General features: G+C 42.0%; 1 protein-coding gene across 1 annotated transcript in view; it reads left to right on the top strand.

Moving 5' to 3' along the window:
• Positions 1-23,243, top strand: part of LOC132828287 (striatin-interacting protein 1 homolog) — a 180,488-nt gene that overhangs the window by 77,809 nt on the left and 79,436 nt on the right. The window contains exons 10-13 of the mRNA XM_060845261.1: positions 739-959; positions 7,901-7,966; positions 14,228-14,291; positions 20,462-20,533. Of these exons, the coding sequence (XP_060701244.1) occupies positions 739-959; positions 7,901-7,966; positions 14,228-14,291; positions 20,462-20,533 (423 nt within the window). The remainder of the gene's footprint in view (positions 1-738; positions 960-7,900; positions 7,967-14,227; positions 14,292-20,461; positions 20,534-23,243) is intronic.

Raw genomic sequence — 23,243 nt, forward strand, 5'->3', positions numbered from 1 at the left:
GCAGCTATCCTTTATTGACGAAAGATTTTCTTGCTGCAGAGGGGGTGCACGAAGGTTTACCAAGTTGATTCCTTGTGTGGCAAGACTGACGTATGAGAAAAGATTGACTTTGTTAGGATTGTATTCACTGAAAATTTAGAGAAGTGAGGGAGACTTTCATAGAAACCTCTGTAACTGTAACAGAACTAAATAGGTTAGATGCAGGAAGGATATTCACAATGGTGGGGGGAGGCCTGAACTAGGTGTTGTAGATTAAGGGTAAGGAGTAAACTTTTTAGGACTGAGATGAAGAGCAACTTCTTCACACAGAGAGTGCTGAGCTTCAAAAAGTGAGGCTAAAACATTGTGCTTCAAGAAGAGATAGATATAGTTCTTGTGGCTAAAGGGATCAAGGGATATGGGGAGGACAGGTTAGGGTATTGAGCTCAACAGTCAGCCATGATCATATTCGCTGGCTGAGTAGGCTTGAAGGGTTGAATGGCCTACTCCTCCTATCTCTGTTTCTTGACCAGATGGGGAATCAAGAATTACAGGAAGAGGGTAGGGAAGTGGACATAAGGAACATCAGATCAACCATTATCCTATTGAATTGTAGAATAATCTTGAGGGTTCAACGGCCTTCCCGTAAATTAGATGAAATTACTTGGAATACAACTTGATCACTTTAAGTGTTAAATAGCTTTTGTACCCTGACAGTTTTCTATCCATTAAATCATTTTGTTCTTATTTCCAATGCAGGCACTGATGAAGCAGGATAATTTAGATGCTTATAATGAGAAAGACCCATACAAAACAGATGATCCTCGTGAGGATGATGATGAGAACGATGATAATGATAACTCAATTGAGGCTGAAACATTTTCTTTAGAAAGGGAAGAGGTTTTGCCACCAGCGCTCCCACATGCTACTGTTGAACGAATATCACTCCCAAAGGGACTGCCTTGGGCTCCAAAAGTGAGGTAAACAGTTTTTCCTCATTGTCTATTCAGTGAGACTAACTAGACTAGATGTGTATTCTTCACTTTGGTTTCTTGACAATATATATTCCAATACAAACATTAGTGCCATTGGTAGACGTAAATTAGGAGTTGTCCTTTACATTTGTACAATGCGTGCTCAATGGGTGAAACTGCACACCAAGGCAAGGATTTTCCACTTCTGCACTGGCTAGCCTTTGATTTTCATTCCATTTAGAATTGAGAGACAAGACTACTAATGAATAAGTAAATGTCAGCCTGATTATCAACACGTTCAACTGTGAAGAAAGAGAGCTCCGACCTTGATCATACTGTCATTGATATCAAGTGAATTTTATGGAGAGGACCAGGGCAGAAATGTTGTCATTGCCACTCCTGACAGCAGTGCAGCACAAAACTGCTTAAAACATTGAAGGGTGAAGGTGACAGAGGATCCAGCAATTTTTTCTTTTCTGTTGTTTCTTTGCAAGTGAGCTTTTAATTCAATTTGCAGTTATTTCCATGGTTCTCTTTAGGTGGCCCAAAAGAAGTGATATTGTAAAGGGGACAATTTATGAGCAATCTGTATGGCACCTTTTCAAAAAAAATGATGAGTTACAGGATGTGGGTGTTGCTGGCTAGACGAGCATTTATTCCCCATCCCTTATTGCCTTGAGAAGGTGCTGGTACACACCTTGCTGAACTGTTGCAGTCCATGTCAACCAGCGGTACAGTAGCTCAGTGGTTAGGACTGTTGCCTCACAGTGTCAGGGACTTGAGTTTGATTTCAGCCTTGGTAACCGTCCGTGTCAGTGTGGATTACTGCCAGGTACTCTGGTTTCCTCCAAAGTCCAAAGATGGAGGGATGGCCACAGTAAGTTACCCTGTAGTGTCTAGGAATGTGTAGGTTAGCTGTGATAAATGCGGAGTTCTGGTAATAATGCTGTTTGAAGAATCACTGCAGACTCATTGGGCCAAGTGTCCCTTATCTGCACTGTAGGGGTTATATTTTGTACAAGGATGCCCATAGTGCTTTTTGGGAGGAGAGTTTCAAGATTTTGAGTGAGTGACATTGAAGGAATGGCCAGTATTGTTCCATGTCACAATGGTGTGTGATATGGAGAGCAATGCTCCCATGTGTCTGCTGTCCTTGTTCTTCACAGTAAAAGTCATGGGTTTCTGAAATGCTGTCAAAAGAGCCTCGATGAGTTGAATGTTTCTATAGATGGTACTTAGTGCTGCTGGATGTATTGGCGATTGAGGGAGTGAATGTTGAATGTGTTAGGTGTGTGGCAGTCAAGCAGGCTGCTTTGTCCTGGGTGGTGGTGAACAAACATTCCTGACTTGTACTTTGTAGACTGGCTTTAATGACATCAAGAGGCAAATTGCCTAATTCAGAGTTCCCAGCTGCTGACCTGCTCTTGCAGTGAGAATACTTACGTACCATTGTCCTAGGGAGGGGGAGGAGGGAGGGAGGGGGGGGGGGAGGGGGAGGTGGGGAGGGGGGTGTGACGCTGTTAGTCAAGGACAGTATGACAGGTGCTGAAAGGGTGTTTGAGGACTCATCAACTAAGGTGGTATGGGCTGAGATTACAAACAGGAAATGAGAGGTTACCGTTTTGAGTTTTCTATCGGCCTCCAAATTGTTCAAGAGATGTAGAGGATAGGATAGCAAAGATGATCCTTGATAGGAGCAAGAGTGACAGGGTAGTTGTTATGGGGTCTTCAACTTTCCTAATATTGACTGGGAATACTATATTTTAAGTACTTTAGATGGGTCAGTTTTTGTTCAGTGTGTGCAGGAGGGTTTCCTGACACAGTATGTAAACAGGCCAACAAAGGGTGATTTGCTACTGGGTAATGAACTTGGCCAAGTGTTAGATTTTAAGGTGAATACTTTGGTGATAATGACCACAATTCGGATATGTTGAAAGAGATAGTTATATATACCGCAGGACAAGAGTTATAGCTGGGGAAAAGGCAATTACGATGTAATTAGGCAAGATTTAAGATGCATAGGATGGGAAAGGAAGCTGCAAGGAAATGTGGAGTTTATTCAAGGACCAGCTGCTCGGGTCTGTGATAAGTATGTACCGGTCAGGTGGGGGAGAAGTTGTCATGCGTGGGAGCTGTGGTTTACTAAGCAAGTTGAATCTCTTGTCAAGAGAAAGAAGAAGGCTTATGTTAGGATGAGATGAGAAGACTTAGGACGCTTGAGGGTTACCAGTTAGCTGAGAAACACCGAAAGAGAGGACTCAGAAGAGCCAGAAGGATACGTGCGAAGTCGTTGGCGGATAGGATCAAGGAAAACCCTAAAGCTTTTTATCAGTATATCAAGAATAAAAGTGTGACTGGTTAAGATTAGGGCCAATCAAGCATTGTAGTGGGAAGTTGTGCATGGAGTCAGAGAAAATGGAGAAGTGTTAAATGAATACTTTCTGTCAGTATTCACACTGGAAAAAGACAATGTGTTCGAGGAGAATATTGAGATACAGGTTATAAGACTAGATGGGATGAGGTGCATAAGATGGAGGTGTTAGCAATTCTGGCAAGTGTAAAAATAGGTAAGTCCCCTGGGCCGGATGGGATTTATCCTCTGATTTTCTGGGAAGCCAGGGAGGAGATTGCCGAGCCTTTGGCTTTGATCTTTGTTGTCATTGTCCACAAGAATAGTGCCAGAAGACTCCACAATAGCAAATGTTGTTCCCTTGTTCAAGAAGGGGAGTAGAAACAACCCTGGAAATTATAGACTTACGAGCCTTACTTTGGTTGTGGATAAAGTGTTGGAAGTGGTTACAAGAGATAGGATTTATAATTGTTTAGAACGGAATAAGCTGATTAGGGATAGTCAACACAGTGAGGTGGTGCCTCACAAACTTATTGAGTTCTTTGAGAAGGTGACAAAACAGGTGGATGAAGGTAAAGCAGTTGATGTGGTGTATATGGGTTTCAGTAAGGCATTTGATAAGGTCCCCCACGGTAGGCTATTGCAGAAAATAGAGGGGCAAGGGATTGAGGGTGATTTAGCAGTTTGGAACAGAAATTGGCTAGCTGAAAGAAGACATAGGGTGGTGGTTGATGAGAAATATTCATCCTGGAGTTCAGTTACTAGTGGGGTACTGCAAGGACCTGTTTTGGGGCCACTGCCGTTTGTCAATTTCATAAATGACCTGGATGAGGGAATAGAAGGATGGATTGGTAAATTTGCAGATGACACTAAAGTTGGTACAGTTGTGGATAGTGATGAAGGATGTAGGTTATAGAGAAACATAAATAAGCTGCAGAGCTGGGCTGAGAGGTGGCAAATGGAGTTTAATGCAGATAAGTGTGAGGTGATTCACTTTGGAAGAAGTAACGGTAACAAAGAGTAGTGGGCTAATAGTAAGACTCTTTGTAATGTAGATAAGCAGAAAGATTTGTGGCCAGGTACATAGATCCTTGAAAGTTGCCACCCCGTTGGCAGGGTTGTTAAGAAGGCATATGATGTGTTATAGAGTCATAGAAATGTACAGTATGGAAACAAACCCTTCGGTCCAACCCGTCCATGCCGACCAGGTATCCCAACCCAATCTAGTCCCACCTGCCAGCACCCGGCCTATATCCCTCCAAACCCTTCCTATTCGTATACCCATCCAAATCCCCCTTAAATGTTGCAATTTTACCAGCCTCCACCACTTCCTCTGGCAGCTCATTCCATACATGTACCACCCTCTGTGTGAAAAGTTGCCCCGTAGGTCTTTTTTTATATCTTTCCCCTCTTCCCCCTAAACCTATGCCCTCTAGTTCTGGACTCCCTGACCCCAGGGAAAAGACTTTGCCTATTTATCCTATCCATGCCCCTCATAATTTTGTAAATTTTTAGAAGGTCACCCCTCAGCCTCCGACGCTTGAGAGAAAACAGCCCCAGCCTGATCAGCCTCTCCCTGTAGCTCAAATCCTCCAACCCTGGCAACATCCTTGTAAATCTTTTCTGAACCCTTTCAAGTGTCACAACATCTTTCCGACAGGAAGGAGACCAGAATTGCACACAATATTCCAACAGTGGCTAACCAATGTCCTGTACAGCCGCAACATGACCTCCCAACTGTTGTACTCAATACTCTGACCAATAAAGGAAAGCATACCAAACGCCTTCTTCACTATCCTATCTACCTGCGACTCCACTGTCGAGGAGCTATGAACCTGCACTCCAAGCTCTCTTTGTTCAGCAACACTCCCTAGGACCTTACCATTAAGTGTATAAGGCCTGCTCTGATTTGCTTTCCCAAAATGCAGCACCTCTCATTTATCTGAATTAAACTCTATCTGCCACTTCTCATCCCATTGGCCTATCTGGTCCAGATCCTGTTGTAATCTGAGGTAACCCTCTTTGTTGTCCAGTACACCTCCAATTTTGGTGTCGTCTGCAAACTTACTAACTGTATCTTTTAAGCTGGCCCCCAAATCAATTATGTAAATGACAAAAAGTAGAGGACTCGGCACCAATCTTTGTGGCACTCCACTGGTCACAGACCTCCAGTCTGAAAAACAACCCTCCACTACCACCCTCTGTCTTCTACCTTTGAGCTAGTTCTGTATCCAAATAGCTAGTTCTCCCTGCATTCCGTGAGATCTAACCTTGCTAATCAGTCTCCCATGGGGAATCTTGTTGAGTGCCTTACTGAAGTCCATAAAGATCACATCTACCGCTCTGCCCTCATCAATCCTCTTTGTTACTTCTTGAAAAAACTCAATCAAGTTTGTGAGACATAATCTCCCATGCACAAAGCCATGTTGACTATCCTTAATCAATCCTTGCCTTTCCAAATACATGTACATCCTGTCCCTCAGATTCCCTCCAACAATTTGCCCACCACCGAGGTCAGGCTTACTGGTCTATAATTCCCTGACTTGACCTTACCAAACCTCTTAAACAGTGGCACTACGTTAGCCAACCTCAAGTCTTCTGGCACCTCACCTGTGACTATCGATGATACAAATATCTCAGCTAGACGCCCAGCAATCACTTCTTCACCTTTCCACAGAGTTCAAGGGTACACCTGATCAGGTTCTGGGGATTTATCCACCTTTAGGCGTTTCAAGACATCCAGCACTTCCTCCTGTGTAATACGGGCATTTATTGGTAGATGGATTGAGTTTGAGTCATGAGATCATGCTGCAACTGTACAAAACTCTGGTGTGGCCACATTTGGAGTATTGCATACAGTTCTGGTCACCGCATTATAGGAAGGATGTGGAAGCTATGGAAAGAGTTCAGGGGAGATTTACTAGGATGTTGCCTGGTATGGAGGGAAGGTCTTTATGAGGAAAGGTTGAGTGGCTTGAGACTGTTTGTTTGATTTTATTAGAGGAGGAGGAGGTTGAAGGTGCCTTGAGGCACATAAGATAATCAAATGGAGTAGATAGGTTGGACAATGAGAACAAGGTAAAAACAATGACTGCAGATGCTGGAAACCAGATTCTGGATCAGTGGTGCTGGAAGAGCACAGCAGTTCAGGCAGCATCCAATGAGAATCGGATGCTGCCTGAACTGCTGTGTTCTTCCAGCATCACTGGACAATGAGAACCATGTTCCTCAGAAGGCGATGGCCAGCACGATGGGCCATAGCTTTAAATTGAGGGGTGATAAATATAGGACAGATGTCAGAGGTAGTTTCTTTGTTACTCAGTGCTAGGGGTATTGAATGCACTGCCTGCAACGGTAGTAGACTAGCGTACATCAAGGGCATTTACATGTCATTGAATAGGCATATGGATGAGAATGGAATAGTGTATGTTAGATGGGCTTCAAATTGATTCCACAGGTCAGCACAATATTGAGGGCAATGGGCCTGTACTGCGCCGATATGTTTTATGTTCTATATGGTTGATCCAGTTCACTCTCTGGTTAATGCTAACCTCCAGGGTGGAGGACTCAAGTTTAGCAATGCCATTGAATGTCAAGAGATGATGGTTGGATTTGTTTTTTGGAGTCGTCAAATATGACTTGCTACTAAACATTCCAATCCTGAATGTTGCCCAGATTTTGCTACATTTGGACATGCACTGCTTCAGTATCATGAACGGTGCAGTCATCAGCTAACACCCCCCTCTTGACCTTATGATGAAATTGAGGTCCTTGCTGAAGCAGCTGAGCGTGGTTGGGCCGAGAACACCACCCTGGAGAACTCTGACAGTTATATCCTATGTCTGAAATGATTGACCTTCAACAACCACAGCCATCTTCCTGTGTGCTAGGCATTACTACAACTAGTGAAGGGTTTTCTTCCCTGATTCCTGTTGACTACAGTTTTGCTGGAGCTCCATGATACCACATTGTTAAAATGCAGCCTTGATGTCAAGGGTAGTCACTCTCACCTCACCTCTGGAATTCAGCCCCTTTGTCCACATCTCGATCGTGTTATGGGTTTAACAGTTCAGGTTGAATCCAAACTTCATGTCAATGGATCCATTATTGTTGAATAAATTCCACTTGATAGCATTGATTGTGATATTTCCATTGCTTTATTGTTGACCGTAAGTATACTGATGGGGTGGTGTTTGGCCATGTTAGGTTTTCCCTTTTTGTGGATCGTGCATACCAAAGTAATGTCTCGTATCGTTCGCTGGATGCCAGTTTTGTAATTATATTGGAACAAGTTATCTCAGAGCACTGGTAGTTTTGATTACAAGATTTTATCAGTATTCCTGAGCCCATAGCAATGAAATTCTGCAAAAATAGTTTCTTAATATCATGTGGACTGAATTGATTTGTTCATGCAGTTTACAGGGGTCACTGGAATATGTTGACCAAATGATAGCGATATAATTGTGGTTCCTTACCAAAATGGAAACAGTGACTGTTTTACTTTTGCTAACTGATGTTTCAAATGGAAACCTGAGTCACTTGAATTTTTTGGTGTTTTCTTGCCCTCATGATTATGATGAGTTTTTTTCCTCCACAGAGAAAAAGACATTGAAACGTTTTTGGAATCCAGCAGGAGTAAGTTCATCGGTTATACTTTAGGCAAGTGAGTATCCAATTTGTTGGCCCATTGCTAGTCATTCCTTTGATTTTCAGTGTGTAATTTTTTTATTGGATAAGAAATTATTTTCACCTGACAGTTAATGGAACTAAATTGCTGTGATCACACTGCAGTATTAGGCACAAGTCCCGAAATCTCTCATTTCTAGCTGTGTTCAATATGAACTACATCGTTAACAATAACTTTCCATTTTTCACTGTCCATACTGGTGCAGTGCAGTAAACCAAGCACCAAGAGGACAGGTCATAGGATAGATGTAATGTTGGGTGTGATTTATATTTATTAAACATCATTTATTTTAAATCTTTGAATTTTGTAAATAATGGCGTATGGGTTTCCTCCATATCTTAAGAGGTTTAATCATTAACTAGCAGCATTTCTGTAATGATGATTTTTTAAAAAACTATTATAGAGAGATCTTCTGGAGTGTAATGGGACTTCTTACATTGGGAGTATGTCTGAGTGAACAAAGTAAACAGGTAGAGTACTAGACTTTCAGAAGATTCTGCAATTGTTCTTTTGATTTGGGAAAACATTCATAGCTTGGAAAAAATTAATTTTGTACTTGCAGTTTTGGCTGTTTTCAGAAGTCTTGGCTTAAACTGCATCTGGAAAACCATTACTCATGAGAAAGGAAGATCATTTTAGTGCTGTTAAGAAAGAGCTTACCTCAGTTAAGTTTAAAAATTCCAGACCAAAAGTCATGATTTGGTGATGCTGGTGTTGGACTGGGGTGTACAAAGCTACAAATCACACAACACCAGGTTATAGTCCAACAGGTTTAATTGGAAGCACTAACTTCCAGAGTGCTGCTCCTTCATCAGGTGGTTGTGGAGGACGCAGTTGTAAGACATCATATGAAAAAAGTGAAACTATCATGGTATTCGAACAGATGAAAGACTCAACAAACAATCAAGGTATATTCAATGTATAATTTTAGTTACATCACACTGTAAACGTTTGCTATAAATTCTGTGTCTTACAGTTGTGTCCTCCACAACCACCTGATGAAGGAGCAGCGCTCTGAAAGCTAGTGCCTCCAGTCAAACCTGTTGGACTATAACCTGGTGTTGTGTGATTTTTACCTATGTCCAGACCAAAAGTGTTTGTTTAAAACAATGAAGTAATTATGTGAAGCAGAGAGAAGTCTGAGCTCAGGTGCACAACAAATTAAGGAAGAGGCTATCAAAATCTCTGAGCCAGGAACTGAAGCCATCACTAAGTTAAACCCTAAAAGGGATGGAGAAGGGATTTCTCTCTGGTGTTTGAGTATGAGAATGAGATGTTATTGGGATTGTGATTGTAGTTTTACTGGGATCTTTTAAACTTTGTTATATGTAAGTAGTTTGGTTTGCTTTGATACATTTTATCATCATTTCTTTTGTACAATAACATTCCATCAGTAAAACCAAATTTGTAGCGTTGCATGTTTGTGTCTCCAGTAAAACAAAAAGTCTATCAAGGCAGATTGCAGTTTGAGATCAGATTTGCTCAGTAAGAACTCTGATCTTAATACAGATCACAAGTTCAGCAGTGGTCATGCAATCTGCATTTTGCCTCTTTTGCAGAGGAGGCCATTTTGTGTGTAGTGAATTCAGTAGACTAGATAGAGTGAATTCCACTTAAAATCACTATTTGATGTGAAGTGAGTATTTGAGGCATGAGATGGTGAGAAGGTAAAAAGGCAGATGTTTGCCTGGAAAGGTGCCACGTGAAGGGAATGGAGTGTTAGAGCTGATGAAGAAGTGGTCCACAGTATCATGGAGGAAACACAGCCTTCGGAATGCCGAAAGGGGAGGGCAAGTTATCTTTGGTGACATTACATTGGAAATAGTAGAAATGATGGAAAATTCAAAGTTGATTATGGAAGCTGGTGGGGTACAAGAGGAAACCGATTGTGGTTCTAAGTGGGAGGGGAAGGGATGAGAGCAGAAATGCAGGATATGTGGCAGACAGATCGAGAGTCCTGGCCATCATGCTGATGGAGGAATCCTCTGTTGAAGGGGAAAAAAATATATAGAACATAGTGTTACAGTGTAGTACAGGCCCTTCAGCCCTTGATATTGCACCCTACACAACTCCATTGTCATCCATATGATTAGCCAATTACCATTTAAATGTCCTTAAAGTTGGCAAGTCTACCACTGTTGCAGGGCGTTCCACACGCTTACTACTCTGAGGAAAGAACCTACCTCTGACATCTGTCCGATGCCTATCATTCCTCAGTTTGAAACTGTGTTTCTTCGTGCTAGCCATCACCATCTGAGGAAATAGACTCTCGCTGCTGATCATCTTGTATGTCTCTATTAAGTCACCTCTCAACCTTCTGTCTAACGAAAACAGCCCCAAGTCCCTCAGCTTTTCCTTGGAAGACCTTCCCTCCATACCAGGGACCATTCTGGTAAATCTCCTCTGCACCCTTTCCAGTGCTTCCACATCCTTCCTATAGTACGGCGACCAGAACTATACGCAGTACTGCAAGTGCGGCAGCGCCAAATTTATGTACAGCTGCAACATGACTTCATGGCTCCCTCATCAAAGTCATTTATTAAATTGGTAAACATTGGCCCCAAAATAGATCCTTGTGGTACACCACTAGTAACTGAACTCCAGGATGAAGATTTCTCATCAACCACCACCTTCTATCTTTCAGCTAACCAATTTCTGATCCAACCTGCTAAATCACCCTCAATCCATGCTTCCACATATTCTACAAAAGCCTACTGTGGAGAACCTTATCAAACACTTTACTGAAATCCATGTACACCACATTCCAGAACTACATTTTTTGTGGTGGTTACATCATCAGCACAAACGTTACAAAGTGGGATGGAAGATCACAGACCTGAGATACTAACTCATTTCCCTTTCTACACAGATGCTGCCTAATCTGTTGAGTTTATTTCCCCAGCATTTTCTGTATTTATTTCTGAACAAATAATGTCTGATGCAATTTGCCAGCTGTCCAATATTTAACCCAAAGGCAAAATGCTATTTATTGTTGGCAGTGTAAAACAAAAACAAAAGTCCTGGATGTAATTTGTACATCTTTCACTATCTCTGAGAAAAATGTTTTGGGTCAATTAACTTTAATGAGTATGTCTGTTCCTTAGGGACTGCGACAGGAGAAATTATCTTAGAGAATGAGAATTTAGCAGAGACATAAGCCATCTTCACAGATACAGTTCATCAGGAAAATGCTAGAATCCATTTTTAAGGGAATCTTAAAATCATTTGACATTGATCATATAATGAATTTCCACTTTTTTTTAAAATGCGAAGTTATGTTTGACAAATATTGGGAATACATATTTATATTTAAGGACTATTGCTATAAAGCCATAAGTTTTGTTTTAGCTATTTAGGTATTCAATGGATTGAAATGGTTTTCCTAAGTGATTTGGAAATGAAGCCAGTTGTTTCAAATATGCTGTGGTCAGCTTAGTTTTTTTTATTGGAACTCAACTAATTTTGAAATAAACAGTTAAGCAGATCTTCCAAGGAAACAGGAAGATATTGTTTGCTGCCTTAATTACTGAGAAAAAAACACCTAGCTGTGAGAGAAATAGAGGCTCCTTTATTATTTATTTACTAGCATTTCCTTCTGGACTTCGAATTCTGTTTTACAGACCCAAGAGTCAGTAAAGAAGACATTTCAGATGCTGTGAGATGTACTCCTAAAATTTTGTTCATAATAAGCAGATCATTTTAGTTCATTAGAGAAAGCTGGAGGACACTTATTTTTAATTGTAATACTAATGAGATGCAGCTAGCCATTTTGTAACTGAAATAACACATTTATATTAATGATGTGACTGGTGAAGTAGTGGGGCATGATTCTCAGCTCATTCCTCCCATCATCATTGTAACAGAAATTTATTAGATTTTGTTGAGTATGTAATAACTTGATTCCAGGGATAGAAATTTCTGTTATGTGGTTATTTTGGAGAATTTAAGACTGTTTGCTTTATGGACCAGACCAGACACACCTCAAAATATCTTAAGAAGGTAGGTTTGACCCTAAAAAATTACTATCATATTAGATTCCCTACAGTATGGAAACAGGCCCTTTGGCACAACAAGTCCACACCGACCCTCCGAAGAGTAACCCACCCAGACCAAATCCCCTACCCTATATTTACCCCTGACTTGGCAATTTAGCATGGCCAATTCACAAAACCTGCACATCTTTTGGATTGTGGGAGGGAACCGAAGCACCCGGAAGAAACCCACGCAGACACGGGGAGAATGTGCAAACTCCACACAGACAGTCGCTTGAGGCTGGAATCGAACCCGAGTCCATGGCACTGAGGCAGCAGTGCTAACCACTGAGCCACTGTGCCGCCCAAGAGACAATGTGACTGGTAAAATTATTTGATGTTATGCAAAAACAGAATTTTTTAAACACCAGTTAAAATACAACCAAAGAAAGAGGAACTTAAAATAATAACACTATTGAAAACTTCAGGGCAATAGGTGCAGTAACTATTACTAATTAGCTATTCTAACAAAGTAACAACTCATACACACACCCCTTGGCAATAAGGAAAATTCAGACAGTCTCTCACATGTAGGAGATTAGATTAGATTACTTACAGTGTGGAAACGGGCCCTTCGGTCCAACAAGTCCACACCCACCCGCCGAAGTGCAACCCACCTATACCCTTACATTTACCCCTTACTTAACACTACGGGCAATTTAGCTTGGCCAATTCACCTGGCCCTCTCATCTTTGGACTGTGGGAGGAAACCGGAGCACCCGAGGAAACCCACGCAGACACGGGGAGAACGTGCAAACTCCACACAGTCAGTTGCCTGAGTCGGGAATTGAACCCGGGTCTCAGGCGCTCTGAGGCAGCAGTGCTAATCACTGTGCCACCGTGCTGCCCACAATTAATCGAAAATTATTCGAAAAAATTTAGAGAGAATAGCAGCCAGGAGACGTTTACTAAAGTTTTCAATTCTGTTGAGACCCCAATTGGGTTTTCAGAAGCATCAAAACCTAAAATCCAGAAATCTTGATCTGAGAGAGCTGGCCACACCCATTCAGGCTATTTAATTAAAAAAAACCCAAGGCCTTCCAAACTGTTTGCTCATGTGCTCTTCACTAGTTAGCTTGACACCGCTTGCTCAATCTCTGTGTCAAACAAACCCAGACAAAATAAAGCCGCATTACCATGAAGAGAAGACAAAGAGGAGATATGATAGAAGCCCCAAAAATGTGAGGGGGATTTGGTTAGGCTTGGTTGGTAGAAACTGTTTCCTGTTGTAGGAGGATGGAAATGGACTACATTTTAAGTAGTTTGTAAAATAAACAAATGTACCAGTAGAGAACTTATTCCACAGTCAGTTGTTAGAGTCTGGAATGCACTGTCTGGGAAAGTAGTTGAGGCATTCAAGGACATCATAAGACCATAAGACATAGGAGTGGAAGTAAGGCCATTCGGCCTGTCTGAGATCATCAGAATTGTCCTTGCCCCAGTTTAGAAGAAAGAACAAAGAAAATTGCAACACAGGAACGGGCCTTTCGGCCCTCCAAGCCTGCGCTAATCCAGCTCCTCTATCTAAACCTCCTGCCTATTTTCTAAAGGTCTGTATCCCTTTGCTCCTCTGCATCTTTTCCAAAGCATCAACATCCTTTTGGTAACGTGGCAACCAGAACTTTATGTAATATTCCAAATGCGGCCAAACCAAATCCTATACAATTGTAACATGACCTGCCAACTCTTATACTCAATACTCTGTCTGAGAAAGGAAAGCATGCCATATGCTTTCTTGACCACTTTACTGACCTGCGTTGTCACCTTCAGGGAACAATGGACCTGAACACCCAGATCTCTCTGTACCTCAATTTTCCCCAGGACTTTTCCATTTACAGTATAATTCACTCTTGAATTGGATCTTCCAAAATGCATCACCTCGTATTTGCCCGGATTGAACTTCATCTGCCATTTCTCTAAATTCTCAGTCTCAGGAGTCACTGAGAAGCCAGCAAATTAGGAATTTGGTCAACAATTGAAAATCAAACTTGGATGCAATAAACAGATTGAAACATATTGCAAAACTGTTTTTGTTCCCATTGTGAAATCTTGAAAAACACAGCAGTTGCATTTGTATAAAACCAGTATTTAACTTCTTGGATACAGAATGTAGTCTATGAATATGATCAAAATTGGTGTGGACTCAAAACATTCTTGGAGAAGGTTGCAGTTGTAATTGTGTTTTGGAATATACTTTTTTTAACAGTGATACGGATACCATTGTTGGATTACCACGGCCCATTCATGAAAGTATAAAAACTCTTAAGCAGGTATGTGAGCAAATGCAGCTTTTAATTGACTACAGTAACTGTTCCTCTGAAAAACTATAAATGTCATTGTCAAACTTGGTTTCTTCTGTCTCTGTCTTGATGCAAAAAGTATACAATCTCCAGATGTTTTGCTTTATTTTCTCCATATTTTTCCATTATCTGTGTATCAGGAAATACTTTCACATGCACCAACACTCCAGTAATTTGCTGCTTTGTCTTGGATGGTGTCAAGCTGCTTGCGTGTTGTTGGAGCTACACCCATCCAGGCAAGTAGGGAGTTTTCCATCACACTCCTGACTTGTGCCTTGTCGATGGGGGACAAGCTTTGGGGAGTCAGGAAGTGTTATTCACGGCAGCGTTTCATAGCCTCTGACGCCTCCTGTTGGCAGTGCATTTATATGGCAAGTCTAGTTGAATTTCTGGTCAAAGACAACCCCATGATGTTGATAGTGGTGGGATCAGTGACGGTAACACTATTGAATTTCAAGGGGCGGATGTTAGATTGCTTGGCATTTGTGTGCCACAATTCTTCTCCTGTTGACCCAAAGCACTTCATGGATACCCGGTGTTGAATTGCTCGATCTGTCCCACTTAGCACGGTGATATTGCCACACAACATAATGTGGGGTGTTATCAATACTAAGGCAGGAGTTTGTTTCTATAAGGACAGTGCGATGGTAACTCTTACTAATACTATCATGACTAGGTATATGTACAGCTGGAAAATTGGTAAGGATGAGGTGAAATATGTTTTTCTCCTCGTGTTCGTTCCCTCACCACCTGCCACAGACCCAGTCTGGCAGCAATGTCCTTTAGGACCTGATCAGCTCAATTAGTAGTGCTGCTGTCTGAGCCAATCTTGGTGCTGAGCATTGAAATCTACCACCCAAAGGACAGTGTTCTAGCGAAAGGGATAAATAGGGTGGTCACTAGGACTTTAAACTTGTGAGTCGGGGGGAAGAGAAAGGGAAAACGACAGGGAGTATGAAGTCAGATAGAAAGATAAGCAGCAGGTTAGCATGTGTGTAGGGTTTAAGTTCAAGGCAGACTAGGAATGAAGCAAAAAGGAAGGATAACTTAGGATATATTACTAGAGATGTTGGGTATCGTGAGGATAAGAAAATTAGCATTAAGATGCTTTACCTGAATGTTTGTAGTATTCGTAACAAAGTAGATGAATTAACATCACAAATCATTGTGAATGATTATGATGTGGTAGGCTTCACAGATGTGGTTGCGGGGGGTTCAGGACTGACGGTTAAACATCCAATTATTTACGACTTATCGAAAAGACAGGGAGTTGGGTGTACAACTTGCCTTAAGAATGAAATTGAATCTATGGCACTGAATGACATAGGGTCAGATGATGTGGAGACTGTGGGTGGCGTTGAGGAACCACAAAGGCAAAAAAAACCATAATGGGAGTTATGTACAGACCTCCCAATAGTGGTCAGGACCAGGGGTGCAAGATGTACCGGGAAATAAATAGAGCATGTCAGAAAGGGAAGGTCACGGTGATCATGGGGGACTTCAGTATGCAGATGGACTAAGTGAATAACGTTGCCGGTGGATCCAGAGAAATGGAATTCATGGAATGCCTACAAGATTGAACAGCTTGTGATGGAGCCCACAAGGGAGCAGGCTCTTCTGGACTTAATGCTAGGTAATGAGCCAGACTTTATAAAAGATTTTAAAGTAAGGGAATACTTAGAAGCTAGCAATCATAATATGGTAGAGTTTAGTCTGCAGCTGGAAAGAGAGAAGGCAAAATCGGATGTAATGGTGTTACCATTAAATAAAGGTATTTAGAGGGGCAGGAGAGAGGAACTGACAAAAATTGACTGGAAGGAAAGCCTAGTGGGGAAGATAGAGCAACAATGGCAGGAGTTTCTGGGAGTAATTGAGGACACAGTACAGAGTTCATCCCAAAGAAAAGAAAGATTATCTGGGATGGGGATTAGGTGGGAATTAAGCAGCCATGGCTGACAAAGGAAGTCAGGAAATGTGTCAAAGGAAAAGAGAGAGCCTATAAAGTGGCCAAGAGCACTGGGAAATCAGAAGATTGGGAAGATTACAAAAACAAACAGAGGACAGTAAAGAGAGAAATAAGGAGAGGATGAAATATGAAGGTAGGCTAGTCAATAATATTAGAAATGATAGTAAAAACTTCTTTTAACACATAAGAAACAAATGAGAGGCAAAAGTAGACGTTGGGCTGCTCCAAGTTAATGCAGCATGGCTAGTGCTGGGAGATAAGAACATAGCTGAAGAACTTTGTGTCAGTTTTCACAGTGGAAGACATGAGTAATGTCCAAAAATTAAGGAGAGTCAGGGGGCAGAGTTGAGTGTGGTAGCTATTACAAAAGAAAAAGTGCTAGAAAAGCTATAAGGTCTAAAATTGATATATCTCCTGCCCTGATGGGCTACATCCTAGAGTTCTGAGGGAAGTGACTGAGGAAATAGCGGAGGCTTTGGTTGTGACCTTTCAAAAGTCATCGGAGTCGGGGAAAGTCCCAGATGATTGGAAAATTGCTGTTGTAACCCCCTTGTTCAAGAAAGGCTGAAGACAAAAGATGAGAAATTATAGGCCGGTTAGTCTAACCTCAGTTGTTGGTAAAATGCTAGAATCCATTGTTAAGGATCCAATTTCTAAATTCTTGGAAGTGCAGCGTAGGAATAGAACAAGTCAGCATGGATTCAGTAAGGGGAGGTCATTACTGACAAACCTGTTAGAATTCTTTGAAGCTGTAACAAGCAAGTTAGACTAGGGAAACCCAATGGATGTATGCTAGCCTTCCAAAAGGCCTTTGATAAGGTGTCTCATGGGAGGCTGCTGAGTAAGTTTAGGGCCCAGGGTGTTTGAGGTGAGTTACTGGCATGGATTGAGGATTGACTGTCTGACAAGGCAGAGAGTTGGGATAAAAGGTTCTTTTTCAGAATGGCAGCTGTTGACAAGTGGTGTCCTGCAGTGTTCAGTGTTGGGTCGCAACTGTTCACTTTTAAATAATAATGATCTGGATGAAGGGACTGGGGGCATTCTGCAAAGTTCGCCAATGATACGTTGTGAGGTGGACAGGCTGGTAGTACTGCGGTGGTGGGGAGGCTGCAGAATGATTTAGACAGCTTTGGAGAGTGATGCAGGAAATGGCTGATGAAATTCAACGTGAGCAAATGCAAGGTCTTGGACTTTGGAAAAAAGAATACAGGCATGGAATGTTTTCTAAACAGTCTGATCATAGTGTTAAGGAGCCTGATGGCTTGGGGGAAGAAATTGTTACACAGTCTACCACTCTTTTCTAAATGTTCTGGTATAAAATCCTTGAGAATGAACTCCCAGCATCTTCCTCATGACCAATGTCAGACTCACTGGTCTATAATTCACTGTTTTCCCTCTGCCTCCTTACATTCGAAATCCTCCAATCTATCAGAATTGTTTCAGAGTCTAAAGAATCTTGAAAGATGACCATCAATGGATTGACCATCTCTAAATGACTTCCTTAAGGAGAATTTGGAGGCATTGAGAAACATAGCACAGAAACAGATACTTTGGTCCAAGTCATCAATGCCAACCAGATATAAATAAGACCATAAGACATAGGAACAGAAATTAGGCCATTCAGCCCATCGAGGCCATTTCGCATTTCAATCATGGCTGTTAAGTTTCTTAACCCCATTCTCCCACTTTCTCCCCGTATCCCTTGATACTCAAGAACCTATCTCCGTCTTAAATATACTCAATGACCTGGCCTCCACAGTCTTCTGTGGCAACGAATTCCATAGATTCACCACTCTCTGGCTGAAGTAGTTTCTCCCTATCTCCACTCTTAAAGATCTTCCCTTTACTCCAAGGCTATGCCCTCGGGTCCTAGCCTCAAATCTAGCCCCAGTTGCCAGCATTTGGCCCATTTCCCTCTAAACTTTTCCTATTTGTTTATCCATCCATATGTCTTTTAAATGTTGTAATTGCACCACCCTCCACCACTTCCTCTGGCAGCTCATTCCATACACGCACCACCCTCAGAGTGAAAAGGTCCCTTTTAAATCTTTCCCATCTCACCTTAAATCTATGCCCTCTAGTTTTGGACTCTCTTACCCATGGAAAAGATCCAGTTTACTTACCCTATTCCATGCCCCTCATGATTTTATAAACCTCTATAAGGACACCCCTGAGCCTCTTGATGCTCCAGGGAAAACAGCCCCAGCCTGTTCAGCCCCTCACTATAGCTCAAGCCCTCCAACCATGGCAACATCCATGTAAATCTTTTCCCAACTGTTTCAAGTTTCACATCATTTGCTAATCAGAGAGTGCATCACAGCTACAGAAAAGAAGGTTGTTGAGGAGCATTTGTCTACTGAGTCCATATGGGTGGAAGTTAGGAACAGCAAGGGAACAGTCACCTCACTGGGGGTTTTCTACAGGCCCCCTAATAGCAATAGAGTGATTGAAGAACTCATAGATGGGCAGATTATGGAAAAATGCAGAAGTAGCAGGGTTGTTGTTATGGGTGATTTCAACTTTCTCAATGCCGACTGGAAGCTCCTTAGTGCAGATGGTTTGGATGGAGCCATTTTTGTCAGGTGTGTGCAGAAGGGTTTCTTTATTCAGTATGTAGACAGACCGATGAGGGAGAGGCCATTTTGGATTTGGTGCTCCGGAACGAGCCAGGACAGGTGTCAGATCTCGCGGTGGGAGAACACTTTGGTGACAATGATCACAACTGCCTCACATTTACCATAGCCTTGAAGGAAGCTTTGAAAATCTGCCTCATCTCATTGTAAATATTATTCACAATAAAGCATCTAAGGTGAGGATAGGGGTGCAACAGATTCCATTAAGATTTCCATCTTCAAATGAAGGCAGGGTTCCATCAAAGGACAAGGCTATAAGATTCACAACCAACTTCACAGTTATTGTGCTGATAGGGTGATGGATCAGCCAGTCATCAGCAAAGTGAAAGGAAGAGTCATTTATATTATTACTAATTCACCAAGGTTTATAAATATTCCCTTTGGGTTTTGCCAGGATTGCTTGCTTGTGTACTTGTTGCAACCTTGATTCAAATGTAGGCATGAGCTAAATTCTAGAGTTAAGAATGAATGCTTTTGATATCAAGACAGTGTTTGACTAAATTAGCTCCAAGGAACTGAAGGCTCCAACTGTTCATACCTAGCACAAAGTAAGATGGTTGCCATTGTTATGATATTCAACCAGAACGTCACTACAGGAGACTCTTTAACCAAGCATCCAGGGCCCATTAATTCATAATTGCATTACCCTTGACCAGAATTTCAACTGGGCTAGCCACATAAGCGTATAGACTATTACTGAAGATCAGAAGTCACCTATTCTGTATTGACTAACTCCTCAAATTGTCTCCAAAGTCAATCAGCCATATATCAGGATGCTAGTGGAATATTCTGCACTTCCCTGGAGAGGTGAAATGGCAAAAATGTAATGTGAAGTTTGACACAACCCAGGACAAAGCAGCCTGCTCGTTTGGAGTTCAATATATTACTGGCATAACATGGCTGTAGTGTATACCATTTCTAGAATGCACTGCAGCAATTTATGAAGGCATTTTCAACAACATCTCCTAAACATGTGACCAGTATCATCAGTAGGACCAAAGGAACAGGGTTCAGATGAACTAATCTACAACAACCCATCAAAGCTGCATATCGTCCTATCATGGCTACGTACCCACTGACCTTCCAGTTTTGTCTGATCAAAATTGAGAAGCTGCTAACCAAGCAGTTAATTTGGAAGCTCATCCACCATATGAACTGCAGTAGTTCAAGAAGTAATCTTACCTATACCTTCCTTCTCAAGGACATGAAGGATGGGCAATAATTGTTAACCTTTCCAGTGACATCCCTTTCCTGGGATTTAATGGATGAAGTATCAAAGCCCATGAGGCAGCTGACATGAAAAATATCACTTGTACACAGCAGGGGATTTGAGAGCACTAACATTGAAGTACTGCTTTTCTCAACAGTTGTAATATTTGAGGCTGTCTGCTTGAATTGGAATGTGTTCAGTTCCCCAAATCCAATGTTCTAAATAACAATAAATGTCATTGAGAAATATATATTCTGTATTCTTTGTTTTTAAAATAGATGAACACAGAAATATAACAATGAATAAATTAATTATTTTGTTTACTTTACAGCACAAGTACATTTCAATATCTGAGATTCAGATAAAGAAGGAAGAGGAATATTTGAAAAAGCCACTCTCAGCGGTATTGATAATGCTATTTAAAATTTTGAATTCAGCTCATGTCAGTTCGCAGGATTTTTAAAATAAATTTGATTCTTATGAACCTAGTCTACCTATAAAAAATATCTAACTTTACATAGAATATTCACAACCACTACCACTGATACACTGTGTGATGTGGAAGTGCTGGTATTGAATTGAGTGGACAAGGTCAGAAGTCACATGACACCAGGTTAGGATCGAATAGGTTTATTTGAAATCTCAGGTTTTCTGAGCATTGCCCCTTCGTCAGGTAAAGTGAAGAGAAGTGCACAGGCTCAGAATTGATAAGCAGAGATCAAAAAAAATCATACAAATGGTGTCAGTGGAATGTTGACAAGCTGAATAATAAGTCTCTCCAAAGTGTGGGACGGTGTGAGTAATGATGAAGGGCTTATGCCCTAAACGTTGATTCTCCTGCTCCTCAGATGCTGCCTGACGTGCTGTGCTTTTCCAGCAACACACACTCTATTCAGATCTCCAGCATCTGCAGTCCTTACTTTGTCTTGGTGTGAGTAAAGTGTCAACAACTGAGTAGCAAGTGAAGGGATAACCTACAATCTGGTTAATTCAGGCAGAGAGATAATTACAAAAAAATTAAAACAAGGTAGTGCTGGAGACAAGGCACATGGATGGGATAACGTGATAGTTATATGCTGAGGGTCTAACCAAAGTAACAAGTAATCCAAAATTGTATGACCAATTAAAGTAGAGAGATCATAACAATTTATCAAGGTAGTGGTTTCAAAACAGGACAGTAAGGAAGATTTTATTAAGTTATTTGTTTCCATAAGCAGAGATACAAAAACAATTGAAAATGATAAAGACACAAAAATAGTTAATCTTTTTCTAAATTAAAATTAATTAAATAAAATAAGGATGAAGGATCAGGTGATGTTTTGTTTCTGCATGATATGGGAGCTGGTGGACTCTATTGTGGTTCGCAGTGTCTGTAGTAGTGTTGGTTACTGGAAGAATTGTGGCTTAGAGTCCATGAACTGGAGTCTGAGCTTCAAACATCGCGACACATCGAGGAAGGGGAAAGTTACCTGGCTGTTGTATTTTAGGAGATAGTCATGCCTCTTAGATGCACAAACCTGAATTCAGCCAGTGGTCAGGGACAGGAGGGTATGGTTGTGAGTGAGGCAGATAGAGAGATCCAGGAGGTAGAGTTGCAGGAGCGTCAGCCCTTTCTTTGTCCAACCGGTTCAAAGGTTTTGCTCCCTGTGTGGGCAGGAATGGGTCTGAAGGGAGGATGAGACAACTGACCACAGCACCATGGTGCAGTGAGCCATTCAAGTGGGGGGAGAAATGAGAAATGTTGCATTCAGGGATAGTATGGTTAAAGTTGAAGAGTGTGGTGCTGGAAAAACACAGCTGGTCAGGCAGCATCCAAGGAGTAGGAGAATCTACATTTCAGGCATAAGCCCGCCATCAGGAATGAGGCTTGTGAGCCAAGGGGGCTGATAGATAAATGGGAGGGGGTGAGGCTGGGGGGGGAAGGTAGCTGGGATTGCGATTGATAGATGAAGGTGGTGGTGAAAGTGATAGGTCAGAGAGGAGGATGGAGTGGATAGGTGGGAAGGAAGATGGGCAGGTAGGACTGTTCAAGAGGGCAGTGCCGAGTTGGAAGGTTGGAACTGGGATAAGGTGGGGGGAGGGGAAATGGGAAAACTGGTAAAATCCACATTGATCCTGTGAGATTGAAGGGTACCAAGGTGGAAGGTGAGGTGTTCTTCTTCCAGGCGTTGGGTGGTTAGGGTTTGCGATGGAGGTGGCGCAGGATCTGCACCTTCATCTACCAATCACGTTCCCAACTGCCTTCCGCCGCACCCCCCTCCCATTCATTCCTCAGCCCCCTTGGCCCACAAGCCCCATTCCTGATGAAAGGCTTATGCCCAAACTGTCAATTCTCCCACTCCTCAGATGCTGCCTGACCTGCTGTGCTTTTCCAACACCACACTCTTCCATATTGATCTCCAGCATCTGCAGTCCTAACTTTCTCCTAGACAGTATAGTTAGAGGCATAGACATTTCTCTGTGACCAGAATCAATAGTCGTGAAGGTTCTGGTGCTCAGGTTCGGGATATCTCATCTGGGCTGTAGAGGAACCTGGAATGGGAGGGTAAAGATCTAGTGGTCATGGTCCATGTAGGTACCAACAACATTGATTAAAAGTAGGACAGAGGTTCTGCTAAGCAAGTACGAACAGCTAAGAGCCACATTACAAAGTGGAACCAAAAAGGTCATAATCTCTGGATTACTACCTGAGCCATGAGCTAATTGGCACAGCGTCAGTAAGTAAGCTTTGACCAGCAACACATTTGCAGCTGTGATCTCCAGCATCTGCAGACCTCATTTTTTACTCGAAGATTTTAACCTACTGCGAATCCTCTTACAAGGATGCCTTCCTTGAAGAAGCTCTCTTCCTCCCTCTACACCCTCACCTTGACCTCCTTCCACCTATCCCACCTCCATCGCCCCTCCCCCTAGTCCCTCCTCCCTACCTTTTATCTCAGCCTGCTTGGCTCTCTCTCTTATTCCTGATGAAGGGCTTATGCTCGAAACGTCGAATTCTCTATTCCTGAGATGCTGCCTAACCTGCTGTGCTTTGACCAGCAACACATTTGCAACAGCATCAGTAAGATTAAGCTGGTAAATGCATCAGAGATTAATTGGGAGAAATTAGTTTG

This window comes from Hemiscyllium ocellatum, chromosome 26 (assembly GCF_020745735.1).
Source record: "Hemiscyllium ocellatum isolate sHemOce1 chromosome 26, sHemOce1.pat.X.cur, whole genome shotgun sequence".
NCBI lineage: Eukaryota > Metazoa > Chordata > Chondrichthyes > Orectolobiformes > Hemiscylliidae > Hemiscyllium > Hemiscyllium ocellatum.